Here is a 19,914-nt window from a genome sequence, read left to right on the forward strand (position 1 = left end):
TTTTAGTGACTTACTGCTCAGAGGGAACTCATTCAGCGGCTCCTCTGGCAGCAGCACAGCGTCTCTCCCTCTCCTTTATAATATAATGTAATGTAACGTAAACCTACGTGTAAAAACTCAATATATGTGACTGTGTGGTAGTTGTGGGATCATAACAGCCTGTCACAGGTTACAGCGTGATGATTAGAGGAGAAATGGCAGAGCATAAAGGTCCAGGTGGGAAAAAATAAACACTTTTTGTATGTGGGAGCTGTTTAAATGTGTGATTAGTGGTAGATTTGATTAAGTTGAATTAATATTGTAACAGAATCTGAATCTCGCTCTAAGTTACTGTTCACAAACTAAAGAAATTAGAGACCATTTCTGAAGCAAACTGTAAAACTTTACCACTTATTTTGTTGCATTACTGTTTTTCTTTTCACTAATTATTCATATCTTCATCACCAAAATACCCTGAAATATTGTGATATTATTTTAGGGCCATATTGCCAACCCTACGAGTCACAGTTACCAGCCTACTCAGCCTCTTAGCAGCTTTTTCATTGACAGTAGTCGCTACAAATTTTATGTATTAATAACGTTGAGGTCTGGACTGTTGGTTGGACAGAACATGAAGGTGTCACTTTGGGCTCTGGGTCATAGCCACGAACATTTCTCACTATTTAACGGCAAAGGAAGTGAATCCGAGGTGAGCTTTGACTTTTACTTTCACTTTGGTTGGCGAGCGTGTTCACAAACAGTAACTGACTGCAGAGTATACCTTTAACGCACGAGACAGAGTCATCTACTGATATTAAATATCAAAGTATAAATGTCACAGAGGGCATTTTATACTTTCAATACTAGATTTTACTGATTTTCTTGCACACTTTTACAAAAGGAACACTTTCAATGCAGGACTTTGAGTTGTAACAGAGTATTTTTACAGTGTAGTATGAGGACTTTTATTTAAGTAAAGGGTCTGAATACTTCCTCCACCACTGACGATAAAGGATCTTATCATGTCAGGTGATATTGATGTTTACGTGTGCACATTTCCAAACAATTGTTTCCCACAAAACAGTTGAGACATCCTGCAGAGCTGGGGCCCTACTTTACCTTGTGGGTAATCTTGCAGATCATAGGCCCCACTGTAAAGTAATTATCCAGGTATCTGTGATTAAAACATGCTGCTGTGTGTAAAGATATAAACATTAGATGGTATAATGTGCACTGAGGTGGCTGCATCAGTGTGTATAACCATGCAGGGAGCCACCACACACTCTCAGGGCCACGGTAAATACATAACGGAGGGCTCAGCTCACCGAGTCCGCTGATCTCCTGTCGGATGTTGAGTCGGTTCCTCTCGTCGGCGATGGCCTTCAGCATCTGCTGCAGAGAGCCGTCCAGCTCTCCGTTCTCCTCCTCCGCTGGCCCGACAGCCTTACACAAACCGGGGAAGGACGCCATCTCCGCGCTGGGATCATGACAGTCCGGGCTAACTGCTACCGACGGCACCGGTTCACGGTAGCTAACACACGGCTAAGAGAGAAGCAGAGGAGCAGGGAAGGAGGGAGACAGGGGTGGGGGACACCGAGGATCCCCCCGGTTCGTCCTCAGATTAACCCGAGTAAGATCCGTATGATGTTGCGGTGCACACTTGCAGCAGGGACCGGTCTGCTCTGCTGAGGTGCCGGAGAAAGGAGCAGGTATGTCGGGCTGCTGAGGGAGACTCTGGTCCTTCTGTTGTGCAGATCAGCTGGAAACACCCCTCACACTTCCTGTAACAACACGAGGCTTTTAAAGGGACAGCGCACCTGGAGACAACTCACACACACAAACACGCACACACTCGGCGGAGCACCGACAGGTGTTACAGAGACCACTGTCAACCGGCACATTCAGTGACCCGGTCAGGACATTATTAAAATAATAATATGTATAACTTCCATTTTATCACAGTCAAATTATATAAAGCAAATCTGAAATACAAAATACACAATGAAGTTGTTTAAAAAATAAATTATAACATTTGTGTGTATATTTTTGTTTTAATATAATTTTTATAAAGTTTGTAAATTTTGTATGGAAATTTTTTTTTTAGACTTTTTTAATGTCATAATTTTGATTTAGGGACTGTTCATTACTTACAAGGATGCAAGCCGGGGGAGGCATGTCAAATATTTTTTAAAGCACTGGGGAGGGATTTATGATTTCATTGTGGCTCAGGAGAGGGGCATATACATTTTAATGGTCGTATTTTGTATTTATTTAGTTTTACAGCACATTGTTGGCAGCTTTGGAAGACGCCAATTTGCCAAAATTCCATCATTCATCATAGCCAGAAACTGTAAAAACCAAAATGAATGTTGTATTTTCACATTTCTGACAGTCTTTAGACTCATCATGTGCATCAAACCTTGTGCCAGAAAAAAGAAACACATAACCAAATCTGAGCTTAAAACTAGTTAGATTAATCAAAATCACGTTATTCTACATCTCATTTAAAAGTAAAGTAAAAAAGTAAAATTAATCCATGACTAACCAGCATGCACGACAAGAGTGAAAAATCAAAGCTTTTTTTAAAAAAAACAAAACAAAAACAAAAACAAAAACAAAAAACTCCAGGCTTTCATCTTCAACTTTTAACTTTCAAACATCAGAGACTAAATTTTAAAAAGGAGAAAGGGTCATTTTCTGCCTCGAGGCTCGAGAGAAAAATATGTGAAGCTTCAGAGAGGGTCAAAAAACAAAAATAAAAAACAACGAAGTCACACCACAGCCACCTCTCTCCTCTGATAAGTAAAGAACACTCCCTTAGTAAATTAAAATTTTAATTCTATGTCATAATTTTGACTTGTCATGACCATTAGTATATTTAACATGGATTACATAATTAGATGATACGTCAAAACTTTTACTTAGCTCATGATTATAACTTAGAAAGTCAAGATTTTGACTTTTCTCCCCCTTTTTACATCGTATCTCATGAATCATGGTAGAAATATTAAATATAATATATATATATTTACTTTCATTTGTTATTACAATTATTTGCCAATTTGCGATGTAACGAGAAATAATGTCAGTACTTCAGAAATACAGCTAACATTCTTCATTAGCTTTTACACTGCATGTATCTGGGTCTGTTGTCCTCCGGTGCAAAGCGGCTCATGAATCAGACGCACCCCTGCTAGCATTGCTGCTAGGCGGTAGGCGCGAGTACGACAGTCCCCGCCCGGCTGGCGGAGGGGGGGTGATAATAAAGTAGCCTGGGCGGTCTCAGTAATATGGACAATAGATATCAACGGTGTAATTAGCACATATTAAATCACATATAAGCTTCACATTATCTCAAACGAAGTATTAGTTAGCATCAGGCTAACAAGCTAACTACGGCTAAAGCTACCGTTGGCTGCGACTAACTCCTGAACTCTGTAAGTTAGCCTGTCTACCTACGTTACTTAACGTTACGTTTAAATCACGGAATGAGTGTACGAACTGTTACATGTGAGTTTCGTTACTCCGTTGGAGGCATGTGGCCGTTAAATGTGGCTGTATTTACCGAGTGTTTACGTCCTCCGTCGGTTGGAGCAGGTGTTACAGCGGAAAGTGTGACCCGTTAAATTGTGTAACTCTACAGAAAGAGCCACTGGTACGTTGAACAGACGCGGTCACTTAAAGGCTTCCGTAGTTCTGACAGTTTGAGGACGATAATTACTATAAGTGCGATTTAAATGTTTAAATTAAGTGCGATTTAAATGTTAATACAAACGTATGTGGTTTTCAATCAGGTCACAGGATCTGACGGGTGACAGAGTTCTTCGTAACACCGGGGTTTCACCGCGGAAAACTCCGCCCACACAGAGGGAACCTCATCGCCGGTGAATTGAGGTCGTTTAAACGAGTGCACCCTTTGTTTCAAGACAAAAGATGACGTCATTGTCCCAAGCGCTCCTGGCCGTGGAAACAAAATCGAGTATTTCCCCCGTTTTTCCACACATCAAGTTTATTCAGTCCGTGTCCTCCTGCAGCAGTGACCACAGCAACACGTGATCAGTGTAAGGATGTAATGAATTAAGGGTTTTTATAAGGTTTTATGTGAGGGTTAATGGTTTTTTCAGGGCTAAAAACACATTAAAATATACAATATAACCTGATATGTGACTGTTATCTTCTAAGTTTGACGTAAAGGTGTATTTTGATTGTTTCTGACTCGCAAAATGGAGGACTTTCAGCCACCATGTGTTTCAGTTAAGGTTAATACAATAAATCAAAGTCTGTCACATATTTAACCATTAATTTAAATTGCGATATAGTCAAACATGTCTTGAGCAAAATCATGTGGCAAAATACAGTTAACAATTTGACTTAATGTCCATAATTGTGATGTATTAATATTGGCATGGAAATATAACTCACAATTCTTTAAAACCTGCATTTGCACTTAGATCAAAAGAAGCAACTGTAATGCTATCTTTGTATGAACCCCTAAAAATAAAAAAATAAAACACTTTCAAGGTGCCATGTCCCAAAAGGTGATATTTTGCGGGCACAAGACAATTATCATGTGTGTACAAAAAATATTAATAATAAAATAAAATGAAATAATCACCTTTTGGGACTTTGGGGTCTCTGTAAAATGTTGTAAAAATTGTGACTTTTAAAATCAAAGTTATAAAGTAACAGTTTGAAAAGTGTGACGTGAGAAAAAACAAAAAGATTAAAAAAAGATAAACAAATTAAGACTTCAAAAATCAAAATTCTGACATAATAAGTCAGAATTTGTATAATTCTAACCTTTATTTAGTCTCAGTAAAGTGCTGGAGATCATGGTGATTAAATAATTAAAAAAGAAATAAGAGCCATTGAACAAAGAAGTCTTTTACAACAACAACAAAAAAACTTTACTCAGATTCATCAGTTTAAATTCTTTCTGCAGATTATTCCAGTGTTCAGAGCAGAAAACATCAAGTCCTTCTCAGTCCTGCAAATATAATCAATGTAACAGTCATCGTTTTGAGATAGTGAGACAAAGGTTTGACTTTTTTGTGAAATCATAAGTAAAAAAAAAAAGATATTTGGTCACTGTCTCTGTGTTGAATCAAATACTGTTGTTTAAGTAAAAGCTTTGCTGCACTTTGCAGCACAAATTAATTTGACACGGCCGCTTCAGGAAACAGGAAGTAAGGATGAGATAATAATTAGATATTAATGCAGGAAACATGTTTTTAAACTTGACTCAAATGAATCCTCTCCGGATGTCTGCAGATCGTCCTCCCATCGGTCGCAGTCTCGGAGGTCGTCCGATGACGTCTTCTGGCCGACCGATGGGGTCGGAGCGATGGCGAGGGAGGAGGACGCGGGGGAGGCTCGGCCTCTGGTCGTAGTCCCCCCCGATGATGCCGGGCAGCGGGGGGTGGAGGGGGATGGGGACAGGGTTGAAGATGTCCCGGGGATTCCAGTGGAAAGGAGGGAGGGAGCGGTGACGAGCCCCGTGTCGGAGCTCACTGCGGATCTTATAGAATTGTTTGTAAAGCTGGGAAAGACAGATTTAAAGAATTACAGCTAGAAAAACATTAAATCTGAGTTCTCTGGATCTGAATTCTCAGAATATGAATATTTAAATATTAAAATCTGAACATGTCTGCCTCCTGGTGACGACACTGAGATTACAGCCAATGCAAAAATATTTCTCACTGTAAATTAAATCATTTTAGTTTTGGGACTAAAAATGTTTATTTTAATAAATCATTCAATAAATGAACAGACTGGGAGATATTACAGGTTTTTAACAACATTTCATTGAAGATTAAAGAGTAAAAATTCTTATTATGAATGCCCTTACGTCATACATTCAGACTGGGACCCAAAATCTGGGGTTATTTATGGGAGAAATTAATAAGATAAAAAAATATAGAGAGGTTTTAATGGATTTTTAAGCATGATTGCATCACTAAAAATGTACCACCATTTTAAGGTATAAATTAAGGGACTTTTGTGTTATTTTTTCCCTTAAAACCGTCCATTAAAAATCAATTAAAAACAATATATTAATTATCTTCTATCAAACTGTAAAATCAGAAGTTCAATTAATTAATTTATTAATGGATTTGCTGTATATAAGGGGTTATTTATAAGGGATTTTGTGCATGAATTGTTGGAGTTTTAAAATCCCATAAACTGTAGAGATAATCCATAAAAATAACTATATGATAATCCTTAAATTGTCCCTTTAAACTTCATTATCAGTGGGTAAATTAATTAAGGGTTTAATAGTGATGAGTATTTTTTAGATATTTAATCTAAAACTACTTATTTTTAATTAACTGAACAGTAAATAAATTGAGTTCAATTATTTATTCAGTGTTTAACAAGTGAATTTAAAGGTACAGTGCATCAGATTTAGGGGGATTTAGTGGCATCTAGTGGTGAGGACTGCACACTGCAACCAGCTGAAACTTCTCCTGGTTAAATTTCCTTCAGTGTTCATTGTTCAGGAGCTGAATTATCCACAGAGCTCTCTTCCTCTCCGAAACAAACGAACCAGCTGATTTAAACCGGTGAAAACACTGAATAAAACAGTTTGACATAACATAAATAAATAAAAGAATCTGTTTCTCACCTCTCTCCAGTCGGTGTCTCTGGGCCTGCTGAGATCTCGATCTGAACCACAACACACACGAGTTTATTCACTTATTAACGATCACATCATATGTCACGTGTTTTAAAACGGAACCGTAGTAGTGTGGATGTAGCCTCGGGGTTTAAGTGTCTCACCTGAGAAGTCGCGGCGGTACAGGTGTCTCCACAGCGTGGAGTCGGCTGTGGACACGTTGAAGTGTCTGCAGACGGACGACAGTCTCACCACGGAGCGGACGTCCAGCAGTCTGAGGACTCTGAGGAGGAGCTCGGGAGGAAGAGCGGCCAGGCCGAACGCCACAGGCAGAGCCATCGCTGGAGACACAGCACAGTGACGTCACAGTGACATCATCGTCAAACCTCACTGTACGTGTTCGTATTTATTAGTCTCTAACTGTGTGACTGTCGAGAGGAGAAATAAATCTGTGTTGGGAGTAACTAAGTACTTTAGCATAGTACAGTATTTTGAACCCCTGTATGTTACATTGTTTGTGTATTAATATGTTTAAATCTCATCAGACCTCCACATGGCGTGTGATCAGAGTCTGTACCTTCTCTGGCGGCGGCGATCAGCGGGTACGCCAGCTGGTCTTTGAAGATTCGTGACAGTTTTTTAAGATCTCTAAAAGCTGCCGCTGCACTTTCTCCTGCACAAACAACACACGCACGACATCTTATTATCATCAACGTCACTATAGAGGCTCTGATGCATGTTTGGTGTCCAGTCGACCAATCGGAGCTCTACCTGGCCACTCGTCGGTCACGTAGCTGGAGGGGTTCACACACAGTTTACGAACCGCGCTGACGGTTTCGTTCTCCTTCAGAGTCGCTGCGGGAAGAACAGACGCGTTAGAGACACAGAGAAGATGAACATCATAAAACAGTGATGATAAACTGACCGTTGATGACGAGCAGCGGACCCATGCCTACCGCCACGACCATGGCGAGGCTGTTCTCGCACAGAGGGTGAGTGTACTGCAGTTTGTAGACTCCAGCTGCTGACCTCCACCCTGCGGGCATCTCACCAGGCTTCAGCTCACAGCCCTGAACACACACACACACACACACACACACACACACACACACACTGATTCCTAACATCACCTGCAGGAGTTACATCAGTTATTCAGAGAGAAGCCTCGCCGTCGTCTCACCTGAGGAACAAAGCCAGTCTCGAGCATCAGCAGGTGTCCGGCCACCATGATGGCGTCGTTGGGACTGGTGGTTTGAGCCGAGTGGTGGAGGAGCTCCAGAGAGAGAGGAGCCTGACCCTCCTCCGCCTCGCCGCACAGCATCGGCTCCCAGCTGGGGACCGACGGCTCAGAGTCCAACGTCTCAGCGAGCTCCTTGGACTGTGTCACAGCTGCTGCTGCAGGACTCGCGCTGCTGCTGCTGCTGCTGCTGCTGCTGCTGCTGCTGGGCTGTTTATTCAAGACAACAAGACTGTGGCGATCAAACACTCTGAGACAGAAACGCTTCAGCGAGTGTGAGTGGCTGATTTGAACAGATGAACTCGCTCCACAGACGAATCGCTCACCTGGTTGGATGTCATGGGTGCTGTCTGTTGGTTCTGCTGCTGCCTCTGGTTCTCTGTGCTGCTGGTCGTCCTGTTGGTGGAGCTGGTGGAGCTGGTGGAGCTGGTGACGTTGTTGGCTGCAGATTCAGGCAGGACGACACAGATCAGGTCTCCAGAGACGATACCGCAGGATGCCAGAGTCTGACCGGAGTCTGACAGAGGCTCTGAGCCGTTCAGGGACAAACTGAACTCTGTGTCTGTGCTGAACGAGAACAACGTTTCACGTCAGGAGGAAGGAAATAAAAACAAAAACTTTTATTTATCATTACTTAATAAATAATAAATATTGTTGCTGATGAAGCCTCAGGTGTGGTGTCTGACCTGAGTCCATGAGAAGATAACAGCGTCTCCTGGATGAGGTCTGAGAGCTCCTTCAGACTGGGCTCCTCTCCCAGTAACTCCACTCTGCTGGTCTGTCGGTTGATCCGAACTCGCAGCTTCATGCTGGAGACAAAAACATGAGCGTTAACAGACGAGGTCGTTACTCCGAACAAGAACAATCAGAAAAAGAATAAAGATTTTCCAGAGAGACACAGACCAAACCATGGAAAACAAACTTTTGGCCTTTATGACACACTTGATATTAAACTTTTAACTGTTTGAACAAACTGAGTCATATTTGTATTTATAAAAGTACAGCTCAGAAACGTGGTGACACATTTCAATTCTAAAATCTGGTGAAAAGTTAACAGAGTTTGGTGGAAAGAAGCACAATTAAAACTCCTGGGAGCTTTCAACAGTTTAACAGCGTGCGGCTCTTGTTTCTGGTTCTTGCTTTAGTTTGATTCTTTTCATCCAGCACCTGTTAAAGCTTGGACATGTGTGTGTGCCCTCCACCATGTTTGTTGGAAGGACGACACAAGAACATCTCAGAACATGTGTGCATTTTCTTCTGATCTACTGCTCTTACTTGACAGGAGTGTCCACATAGTTTTGGCCAGATAGTGTGCCCGTATTATACATTCATCGGTCTGACTATATAATGACGAAAACTCTGTCTGTGTGTGTCTTCCACGTTTTTCTCCTCACTCACTTGGTCAATCCATGTGAAATTTGGCACAGTGGTAGAGGGTCATGGGAGGATGCCAATGAAGCAATATTACATCAATTGGCAACTGGGTGGCGCTATAACAACAGAAAAATGTCTGCAGTCGTACTATCAACTTCACAAACACTCTGTCTGAATACATTGCTCTTCTTAATGGGTTCAGTTGACTATTTAATCTGCAATTTCCTATGAGCTGTATCCCAAACACACACTATGTGTAACTATACGTGGGCAACTGTGCACTCAATGGGTATGGACTAATTTTACAAACAAACTGAAATTAGTCTTCTTTGTGTTTTTAGCAGAAACGCTCAAAGCGACCAGTTTCAGTAAAATTTAGCAAAAAGTTAATGGAGTTTGGTGGAGAGATGCTCATTTCTACATCATCTTCAACATCACATTTTCTTATGACCTGCTGCTCTTACTGTCCACATACTTTTGGCCAGATAGTATACCCGAATTATTCCTTCATCTATTTGACAAACAAACTGTTATTAGTCTTCTTAGTGTCTTTAACAGAAAAGCTCAAAGTGACAGTTTTCAGTAAAAATTGGTGAAAAGTTAATGGGGTTTGGTGGAAAGATGCTCATTTTTTGATGAGTCATTAAGGCTGTTTTCGGTGCTGTGAAGCAGTTAACGTTACTGTAGCCTTGTGTTAACGTGACACCAAACTGTATTTAATAATTCAGCACCAAATTCAGATTTAAGTAACTTTAATTTTCCCTCAACAAACGTCAGGACCTCAGAGTTTGGAGGAAACACTCACACAGGACAGAACCACCGACACATTAATGCGAAATAAATAAAATTACACAGAAAATGATTTAAGACATCTACCACAGGTCTGGCGTCAAATCTGGCTTGTTATTTAAGAAGAAATTAAGCGTTTCGTTTTCGTTTCTGCTCTGCGCGTTAGCTAACGTTTGATAAGTTGCTGCGTAACAGTGAAGCTTTGCTAGTTAACAAACTGTGAACTCCGGAAGTTAGAGACGATATTCAACGAAGGTTTTAACGATAAAAGCAGAGAGAGCAGAAAAACACTTACATGATGAATTACAGTGAAAATATCCAGCTGGTTTTATCACATTTCTCTGATGAGTCCCGACTGTAAACACACAGGAGCAACAAGACAGCAGCGTCAAAGCGACACAGCTAGTAACAGATAGCTTCCGGTTTACAAAGCGAAGAATTTCAAAAATAAAAGCCATGTTAGAAATGTGTCAAAATTAAATTAAATTAAAAATCCTTTATTAATACATGGATAAATCTTATATGAATGGAGAATTTTTAAGGAGTAAGGATTTTTAACTACAGAAGTTAGCAGTCATTGTTTTTTTTGTTTGTTTTTTTTAACTTTATGGGACAAAAAGTAAATGGGAAAATACTGACCCCATACTTTTGCTAATAACTGGTGAAATTTCCCCAAACAAGCCAAGTTTATTTGTAAAGTACCTTCTAATATAACATATAATTTTAAGTCAGCTGTTACATTAATCGTGTTACCATACCATATTTATTCCAGCACTCTGCACCATGGCACAGTTGTGTTCTTGTTTACATTTTTTTATATACCATATGTCTGTATTTATAAGTTATACAATTGTTATATTCATAGTATTTCAATGTTTATGTTTTTTTCTTTTGCAAATTGAGTGCAACAAATTACTTGCAGGCCTATGTGTTCATGTACTTGACCTATAAATCTGATTCTGAATCTTATTCTGATTCTGAACGCTGCAATTTGAAGTGCTTTACATGGCGCACAAAAATGAATACAGACAAAATATAAAAGAAACATATGTCACATTAAAAGTCATAAATAAATAAGAATTAAAAGAATCAAATAAAGGCAAATTAAAAAGGTGTTAAAATATAAATCAATACTTGCTACGCATTTTGTTTGATTTTGTCTTAGATCCCTTATCAATTAATTATAATAATTTAATAATAATAATCAATTAATTCTGGTCAGGTGATAACAGGTGGCAGTGAAGGTATTTCTGACACAAAAAACAAAACAAACAAACAAAAAAAAATACAGTCGATCTTAAGATAAGACTCTTCTTTTGCTAATTTGCATAATTTTGTTTCGGTTTATTGTTTACTGTGTGATGACTTATTTTTTGACATTGTAATAAACATATCAACAACAAAGTGCACTGTAAATGGGTTCAATTAAAAACTAAGTGAATCTTGAGATCTTTTTTGTAAAATTAATTATAATTATTTTGTTTTTTATTTTTTACTATATTATTTTTTTTGTTGACAAGTGATCATGTGGCATGTCAACAAATTATCGTGTAAATATATTCATTAAAAATAAAACAGAAAAGAGCTAATGCTTTTGTTTTGAAATCCATCCGCCAAACGTCCGGCTCTTTTTAATGTCTCTGCTGAACTTGACCAAACTTGTTTAACTACAACTACGGCAAGCGAGCAGCTTACTTTTAAACTCCGACTTATTAAATATTACGGTATTAAATATAACTCTGACAACACTAATCACCCTACGTGTTCTCCATATTTAGTTAAATATTATCAAGACTTTATATATATCGTCGTTTAAAGTTAGAAGTGAAATTTTAATGCGTCACGCCAAATTGATATGCGCGTTTTGCTGTCAGAAAGCTTGCCGGCGTCCGTACTGCTCTGACTGCTGACACTTTGCATCAAAGAACCGGTGAAACGCAGCGTTAAACTCCCGAAACATCAACGCTTTTGTGATCAGGAACGATGAGCCGCAGTTATAATGATGAGCTGCAGTATCTGGATAAAATCAGCAGCAACTGTTGGAGGATTAAAAAAGGTTTCGTCCCCAACATGCAGGTGAGACTGTGGACACACGTTTAGCTGCTAACGTGGCTAACGGCTAGCTTACAGCTCACTGTGCAGCCAGTTAGCACATGTTAGCTAGTTATGTGGACTTTAACCAGGCAGGAACTCCCTTCTGGAATAGTTACAATAATAAAGTCATAGTAATCAATACATATTATCCAGGAAATCAGCCGCAAACTAAAGTTAAAATCTGCTGACGTAGCTCAGTGATGCAACCATTAGCAATGAATGGTTAGCCGAATTAAAGGGTGGATCCGACTGATATGACAACATTAAATATACAGTACAGGCCAAAAGTTTGGACACACCTTCTCATTCAATGCGTTTTCTTTATTTTCATGACTATTTACATTGTAGATTCTCACTGAAGGCATCAAAACTATGAATGAACACATGTGGAGTTATGTACTTAACAAAAAAAGGTGAAATAACTGAAAACATGTTTTATATTCTAGTTTCTTCAAAATAGCCACCCTTTGCTCTGATTACTGCTTTGCACACTCTTGGCATTCTCTCCATGAGCTTCAAGAGGTAGTCACCTGAAATGGTTTCCACTTCACAGGTGTGCCTTATCAGGGTTAATTAGTGGAATTTCTTGCTTTATCAATGGGGTTGGGACCATCAGTTGTGTTGTGCAGAAGTCAGGTTAATACACAGCCGACAGCCCTATTGGACAACTGTTAAAATTCATATTATGGCAAGAACCAATCAGCTAACTAAAGAAAAACGAGTGGCCATCATTACTTTAAGAAATGAAGGTCAGTCAGTCCGGAAAATTGCAAAAACTTTAAATGTGTCCCCAAGTGGAGTCGCAAAAACCATCAAGCGCTACAACCAAACTGGCACACATGAGGACCGACCCAGGAAAGGAAGACCAAGAGTCACCTCTGCTTCTGAGGATAAGTTCATCCGAGTCACCAGCCTCAGAAATCGCAAGTTAACAGCAGCTCAGATCAGAGACCAGATGAATGCCACACAGAGTTCTAGCAGCAGACCCATCTCTAGAACAACTGTTAAGAGGAGACTGCGCCAATCAGGCCTTCATGGTCAAATAGCTGCTAGGAAACCACTGCTAAGGAGAGGCAACAAGCAGAAGAGATTTGTTTGGGCCAAGAAACACAAGGAATGGACATTAGACCAGTGGAAATCTGTGCTTTGGTCTGATGAGTCCAAATTTGAGATCTTTGGTTCCAACCGCCGTGTCTTTGTGAGACGCAGAAAAGGTGAATGGATGGATTCCACATGCCTGGTTCCCACTGTGAAGCATGGAGGAGGAGGTGTGATGGTGTGGGGGTGTTTTGCTGGTGACACTGTTGGGGATTTATTCAAAATTGAAGGCACACTGAACCAGCATGGCTACCACAGCATCCTGCAGCGACATGCCATCCCATCCGGTTTGCGTTTAGTTGGACGATCATTTATTTTTCAACAGGACAATGACCCCAAACACACCTCCAGGCTGTGTAAGGGCTATTTGACCAAGAAGGAGAGTGATGGAGTGCTGCGGCAGATGACCTGGCCTCCACAGTCACCGGACCTGAACCCAATCGAGATGGTTTGGGGTGAGCTGGACCGCAGAGTGAAGGCAAAGGGGCCAACAAGTGCTAAACACCTCTGGGAACTCCTTCAAGACTGTTGGAAAACCATTTCAGGTGACTACCTCTTGAAGCTCATGGAGAGAATGCCAAGAGTGTGCAAAGCAGTAATCAGAGCAAAGGGTGGCTATTTTGAAGAAACTAGAATATAAAACATGTTTTCAGTTATTTCACCTTTTTTTGTTAAGTACATAACTCCACATGTGTTCATTCATAGTTTTGATGCCTTCAGTGAGAATCTACAATGTAAATAGTCATGAAAATAAAGAAAACGCATTGAATGAGAAGGTGTGTCCAAACTTTTGGCCTGTACTGTAAATCAGCATATAACATATAATACGGCTATGTAGGCATCTTAAATATTAATTAACAGTTTTTCGGTTTGACATCAGCAAAGACTGGATTCTTTATTTTTGAGATGAAAACTTATCTTTTTGTAAACACTGAAGATAAATAAAAAATGTGATAAGGATGACATACATTTGGTTATTAAAGATTTGTGTTCAAAAACACGAGTAAAACCTATACAAAGAATAGCAGACATGTTGTTTTGTAAATAAGTAATATATTTCATGAATGAAATGCAGCTTCAACTGGACCGACCATGAAAATGACATATTAACATTACAGGTTTTATTATATTGAAGCTCAACAATCATCCAGTCCACATGAACATTTAAAACCAACACATAACTGATTTCTTCATCTTCTCTCAGGTTGAGGGAAACTTCTACGTGAACGACGCTCTGGAGAAACTGATGTTTGAGGAGCTTCGTAACGCCTGTCGAGGGGGAGGTCAGCTGTGCCTCACCTGATCTCATTAACCCACTGAAATCATCCCAGAAGTTTCACCTTATGTATTGTGTCTCCTCAGGTGTGGGAGGATTCCTTCCAGCCATGAAACAAATCGGGAACGTGGCAGCGCTGCCGGGGATCGTACACGTAAGTAATATGACTACACGAGATTCATCAGTGAAAATGTGTTCAAGGTTGCAAGATGTTTTTTTGCATTTTGCTGTAACTGGACAGCAGAAGCTTCAGACTGAAGATGACATGTCTTTAAACCTGTGATGTTCACACTGTGTTTAATTGATGCACAGAAATCCATCGGTCTCCCTGACGTTCACTCTGGATATGGATTTGCAATCGGAAACATGGCGGCCTTCGACATGGGCGACCCCAATGCTGTGGTGTCTCCAGGTGCGAGAAACATTTCTAAATTTATCTGATGTTTGTTTTAGATATTAAAAAGTCTCTAAGACTTAAGAGGGAATTATATCAAACTGGTGATGTTTTGTTGCAGGCGGTGTCGGTTTTGACATAAACTGCGGTGTCCGTCTTCTGAGGACGAACCTGGACGAGGGAGACGTTCAGCCGGTGAAGGAGCAGCTCGCCCAGTCGCTGTTCGACCACATCCCAGTGGGCGTCGGATCCAAGGGAGTCATCCCCATGGGGGCCAAGTAAGGAGGGATCCTCCGGGATTGAGACCACAGAATAAACCCTCTCACACCTGTTCACCTGTGTTACCTGTTCACCTGTGTGTCCTTAGGGACCTGGAGGAGGCTCTGGAGATGGGCGTGGACTGGTCTCTGAGGGAGGGCTACGCCTGGGCCGAGGACAAGGAGCACTGCGAGGAGTACGGCAGGATGCTGCAGGCTGACCCCAATAAAGTGTCCTCCAAGGCCAAGAAGAGAGGCCTGCCGCAGGTATCCCAGCAGCCCCTGGGGCTCATGTTTTCATTTACACCAAACGTATTCTGTCGTTCGAACATGGAAACAGAAAAACAAACAGTTTCTGCAGGTTTTTACAAAGTCTGAAAAAGTCTGTAAGACCAGAGTGCTGGTTCATTTAAGTTAATTTTTGCCATCTTTTGATCTATTAATAGTAATCTTTCTTTAGCACATTTTAAACTTGACACCGCTTGTATGGTGTCCTTTTTTTTCAGCACAAACTCTGCTACAAGTCTGACTTCTCATATTGTCAATTTAACAAAGTATAAAGCTGCTAGGAATCCAAAACACAAGAAAAATGACACAGGCGCATATAAAAATGTGCAAATCTGACAGTCCTGATCTCCTTTCAACCAGACTCCATTTAAATAAAGAGTAATTTAATCACAGTAAAACACACTTCAGTTAAAGTCGACAGAAACAAAATAAAACTCACAAAAATTGTCTTGGTTTGTCTCTCCACTCTTCCAACAACGATCAACTCTGGTTTGGTTGAAATTAACCCTTAACTCACCCAGCTAGATGTGAAGACATGCTGCCTCTATACACACTTAAATCACTGTTTATTTAAATGGAGTCTGGTGGGTTTGGTGATGGTGATTTCAGGGCTGTTTCTAGTTAAACTAAAGAATCTTACTCTTAAACACAAAGCTCTATCTCTGTAGGGATCCTTTCTATAATGTTGTCAGACACTTAGAATAACAATCTGAGCCTGTCAGTGACAAAAACAAACACTTAAGTGGACGAAAACTGACGGTTCGGACAGAGTGGTTACATTGCAGCCTGATTCATGTCCTCCGTGTTCCCCTGTTGTGCTGAAGCTGGGGACGCTGGGAGCAGGAAACCACTACGCTGAGATCCAGGTGGTGGACGAGATCTACAACGACTACGCCGCCAAGAAGATGGGCATCGACCACAAGGGCCAGGTGTGTGTGATGATCCACAGCGGCAGCAGAGGGCTCGGACACCAGGTCGCCACAGGTACAGACACACCTGCTGGAGGACGAGTTTTTAAAGGGGTCAGAGAAGCTTGTTCACAAAGACAAAGAGGGTTTCTGCAGGTTTTTACAAAGTCTGAAAAGGTCCAGATGTTGTTAAAAGAAATAATTAAATGGATAAATGTCGTTGACAGACGCTCTGGTTGCCATGGAGAAGGCGATGAAGAGAGATAAGATCACTGTGAACGACCGTCAGCTGGCCTGCGCTCGCATCACGTCACAGGAAGGACAGGACTACCTGAAGGGCATGGCCGCTGCAGGAAACTACGCCTGGGTCAACCGCTCGTCCATGACCTTCCTCACCAGACAGGTAAACACACCTGGAGACATGAGTCCTGACTGACGGGTAATTATTCAGTGCAGGAAGCTTTACATGTAACTGTAATTATTTCCAGGCCTTTTCCAAAGTGTTTGGCACAACGCCGGACGACCTTGACATGCACGTGATCTACGACGTCTCTCACAACATCGCCAAAGTGGAGGAGCACATCGTGGATGGGAAGCAGAAGACTCTGCTGATCCACCGCAAAGGATCCACCCGAGCGTTCCCCCCACACCACCCACTCATCCCCGTAGACTACCAGGTACACACCTCCTCACTGTGTCATGTGACGAGGCTTTAAATGTGCCGCTGTAGATCTGAACTGACAGTTTGTCGTTGTTTTCAGCTCACAGGTCAGCCGGTGTTGATCGGAGGGACGATGGGGACCTGCAGCTACGTCCTCACCGGGACAGAACAAGGCATGACGGAGACATTCGGCACCACCTGTCACGGAGCGGTACGAGTCTTTAAATTTATTTATTTACAGTCATCAGTCTGCAGGTTTTATTTTAGTCACATGACATCATTGTTCTGATTAAAGAGCAACTTAGCATCCTTTTAATACACCTGATCAGCAACACGTAGAGAAGTGATATCGCAAAAATACCCGGAAATATCTTGATATTATTTTAGGGCCACATCGCCCACCCCTAACCGTATCGTATCGTAATATATAATTATTTCCTGACTCCTTCCTCGTCTGTTTCAGGGTCGCGCTCTGTCCCGAGCAAAGTCCCGCAGGAACCTGGACTTCCAGGACGTCCTGGACAAACTGGCTGATCAGGGCATCGCCATCCGGGTGGCTTCACCCAAACTGGTCATGGAGGAGGTGAGGAAGATATTTTGGATTTACGCTCAGAATGTGGCGCTGATACTAAAGCTTTTTTAATACTTTGGCTCATGGCAACAGTTTTGTTAAATTTCGGATGTTACGCGAACAATCTTCCTGTTTGAGTCAATTTTAAGTTTTTTATTTGGCACTAAACATCTGTATGTAGACGATGAAGGATTGGTGTTATCTGAAGTTGTTTCGTTTTGTTTCCAGGCGCCCGAATCGTACAAAAATGTGACGGATGTTGTCAACACGTGTCACGACGCTGGCATCAGTAAGAAGGCGATCAAACTGCGACCAATCGCCGTGATTAAAGGTTGAAGCTGCACAACTCGACGCTTAAAGACTGTTTACACTAAACGGGGAGGATGTCATGATGTCCGGTATTCCTGGACAGGGATCTTGAAAAGCAGATGATTCTTGCTTTTTTTTTTGGTGTGTGTGTTGGTTTGGAATGAATTTATGTTGATGGGAAAATGAGATCGAAAAAGAAAATTTAATTTCTAACCTGAAAAAATGTTTTTTTTTTGTGTTAATGCCAAATCTGTGATCTGAATAAAGATGGTCACTTAAAACACCATTGTACTCCATTACAGTGCACTGAGTTTTGGCTTGGTCAACTTAACTTTGATTACGTGATGCCTAGAAATAAGTCTAAATGTTGGTGTGGTGCATTTTAAAACGAAGGAGTATGTCACACATCTGTTTTCAAACAGATGCGCAGGAGAGGGACGAGAAGAATAAAACAACCCAGGTCTGCAGAAGACCATCTCTGAACCATGGATGTTCCTTGAATTCTGTTGATCAATAAATAAAAACAAGAAGTCTGATATCTCATGATTAGTAAACACTTTATTGATTCTAACAGATGTTCTAACAGAAGGTTTATCTCCATATGAAAAAAATAAAATCAAGATCAACACGTTTCACCATCAATGAACAAAGTCATCAATCTGGCAAAGTTGGCAAAGAAACTCAGACCTCAGTTTCTCCCCTCGGCCTGCTGAAGATAAAATAAAACCAGGCGGTAACCATCTGAAAATTCATCAATAACTTTTATTTCATTCAACACGTCCTTTGAAAAACAGCGGATTCTACTTTAGTGGGTTTACTGAGGAAGAAGACTTCTAGTGTCTGAGTGAATACTACGACGGTACGATGAGGAACACAATCACAATAAAATACCACTTCAGGTGTTTATGAGGGGACGTCTGTCGTTCAAGTTGATTTATAGGAGTTAACAGGTGAATTAAGTGCGGGGAAGTGCTGATCCTGAGCCCAGTGTGTGTCGGTGCTTTAGTGTTGTTACAGATTAGCATTCGTACGGAGTCCAAACTGAGCCAAAACTCAAGAGACGTTAGAAGGAATAGTTCAAGATTTGGGAAAAATATTAAAGCGTTAAGTATGTATAACAGAACAACAATAATAATATACCTTTGTTGTTCAGATGCATATCAATCTGCTGTCAGGATGAGAGTCAGGATGTAGTTAGCTTAGCTTAGCTTAGCTTAGCACAAAATGGTTCCAGCTGTCAGCCTAAACCCTCACACTGTGCTTTTACATTTCTGTTTGTGTAAAAATTAAACAAACGACAACTACAAAAATGAGGCATAAAGAACTTATTAGTGACCTGTTTTTAAACTCATACTCTCAAGCTATGATAAGTTAAGCTAAGCTAAGCCTCTCCTAACTACGTACTAAACACAACCTGTAAATCAAACAGAACTGTTTGAAGGTGGATTTTTATCTCTTAAAATAAAGCTACGTTAGCAGTTTCCCCCTGCTTCTAGTTTTTAAGCTAAGCTAGGCTAAAGATGTCCAACTTCATGCTGAACACGCGTAAATCAAATAGCTTTGGAGTTGTTTGAAAGTGGATTTTTGTCTCCTTATATAGAGCTAGGCTAGCAGTTTCCACCCGCTTCCAGTCTCTCAGCTAAGTGAAGCTAAGCTAATCATGTCCTAACTGAAAGGTAAATCAAACCGCTCTGGAGTTGTTTAAAGGTGGACTTTTGTCTCTTAAAATGGAGCTAGGAAAGCAGTTTTCACCCACTTCCAATCTTCATGCTATGCTAATCATGTCCTAGCACCTTAATGAACTCACATGTAAATCAAATGGCTTTGGAGTTGTTTGAAGTTGGATCTTTATCTCTACTGATGAAGTTAGCCTAGCAGTTTCCACCCACTTCCAGTCTTTATGCTAAGCTAAGCTAACCATGTCCTAACTCCATATAGCACTCACAAGTAAATCAAACTGTGTTGGAGTTGTTTGAAGTTAGATTTTTATCTCTATTTATGAAGTTAGCCTAGCAGTTTCCGCCCACTTCCAGTCTTTATGCTAAACTAAGCTAAGCTAACCA

The 19,914-nt window shown here is 40.8% G+C and overlaps 3 protein-coding genes across 3 annotated transcripts in view; 1 reads left to right on the forward strand and 2 right to left on the reverse strand.

The window, feature by feature from the left end:
* Positions 1 to 1,757, reverse strand: part of kiaa0930 — a 38,601-nt gene extending 36,844 nt beyond the window's left edge. The window contains exon 1 of the mRNA XM_033614816.2: positions 1,305 to 1,757. Coding sequence (XP_033470707.1) covers positions 1,305 to 1,449 — 145 coding nt within the window. The 5' untranslated portion in view covers positions 1,450 to 1,757. The remainder of the gene's footprint in view (positions 1 to 1,304) is intronic.
* A 3,103-nt stretch (positions 1,758 to 4,860) lies between these two features.
* On the reverse strand, positions 4,861 to 10,404 carry fbxo7 (F-box protein 7). The gene is made up of 10 exons (XM_033614321.2): positions 10,291 to 10,404; positions 8,519 to 8,641; positions 8,159 to 8,399; positions 7,776 to 8,042; positions 7,521 to 7,665; positions 7,367 to 7,450; positions 7,173 to 7,268; positions 6,760 to 6,936; positions 6,605 to 6,645; positions 4,861 to 5,518 (listed from the first exon to the last, which is right to left on the reverse strand). Exons 2-10 carry the CDS (start codon positions 8,638 to 8,640, stop codon positions 5,222 to 5,224), a joined length of 1,470 nt encoding a protein of 489 aa, XP_033470212.1. The 5' UTR covers position 8,641; positions 10,291 to 10,404; the 3' UTR covers positions 4,861 to 5,221.
* A 1,453-nt stretch (positions 10,405 to 11,857) lies between these two features.
* On the forward strand, positions 11,858 to 18,394 carry rtcb (RNA 2',3'-cyclic phosphate and 5'-OH ligase). The gene is made up of 12 exons (XM_033614430.2): positions 11,858 to 12,071; positions 14,392 to 14,470; positions 14,550 to 14,617; positions 14,776 to 14,875; positions 14,979 to 15,135; positions 15,225 to 15,381; positions 16,227 to 16,386; positions 16,538 to 16,713; positions 16,799 to 16,987; positions 17,072 to 17,182; positions 17,435 to 17,554; positions 17,771 to 18,394. Exons 1-12 carry the CDS (start codon positions 11,979 to 11,981, stop codon positions 17,876 to 17,878), a joined length of 1,518 nt encoding a protein of 505 aa, XP_033470321.1. The 5' UTR covers positions 11,858 to 11,978; the 3' UTR covers positions 17,879 to 18,394.
* Positions 18,395 to 19,914: the final 1,520 nt, after the last annotated feature.

Source organism: Epinephelus lanceolatus, chromosome 23, assembly GCF_041903045.1.
Source record: "Epinephelus lanceolatus isolate andai-2023 chromosome 23, ASM4190304v1, whole genome shotgun sequence".
NCBI classification, from domain to species: Eukaryota; Metazoa; Chordata; class Actinopteri; order Perciformes; family Serranidae; genus Epinephelus; species Epinephelus lanceolatus.

Coding starts and splice junctions, on each gene's coding strand:
- rtcb (XM_033614430.2), top strand. CDS start 11,979: ATGAGCCGCAGTTATAATGATGAGCTGCAGTATCTGGATAAAATCAGC. Junction 14,471..14,549: donor TAACGCCTGTCGAGGGGGAG/GTCAGCTGTGCC, acceptor GTGTCTCCTCAG/GTGTGGGAGGATTCCTTCCA. Junction 17,555..17,770: donor CCAAACTGGTCATGGAGGAG/GTGAGGAAGATA, acceptor TTTTGTTTCCAG/GCGCCCGAATCGTACAAAAA.
- fbxo7 (XM_033614321.2), bottom strand. CDS start 8,640: ATGAAGCTGCGAGTTCGGATCAACCGACAGACCAGCAGAGTGGAGTTA. Junction 8,400..8,518: donor TTATCTTCTCATGGACTCAG/GTCAGACACCAC, acceptor GTTCTCGTTCAG/CACAGACACAGAGTTCAGTT. Junction 8,043..8,158: donor CACCCATGACATCCAACCAG/GTGAGCGATTCG, acceptor TTGAATAAACAG/CCCAGCAGCAGCAGCAGCAG.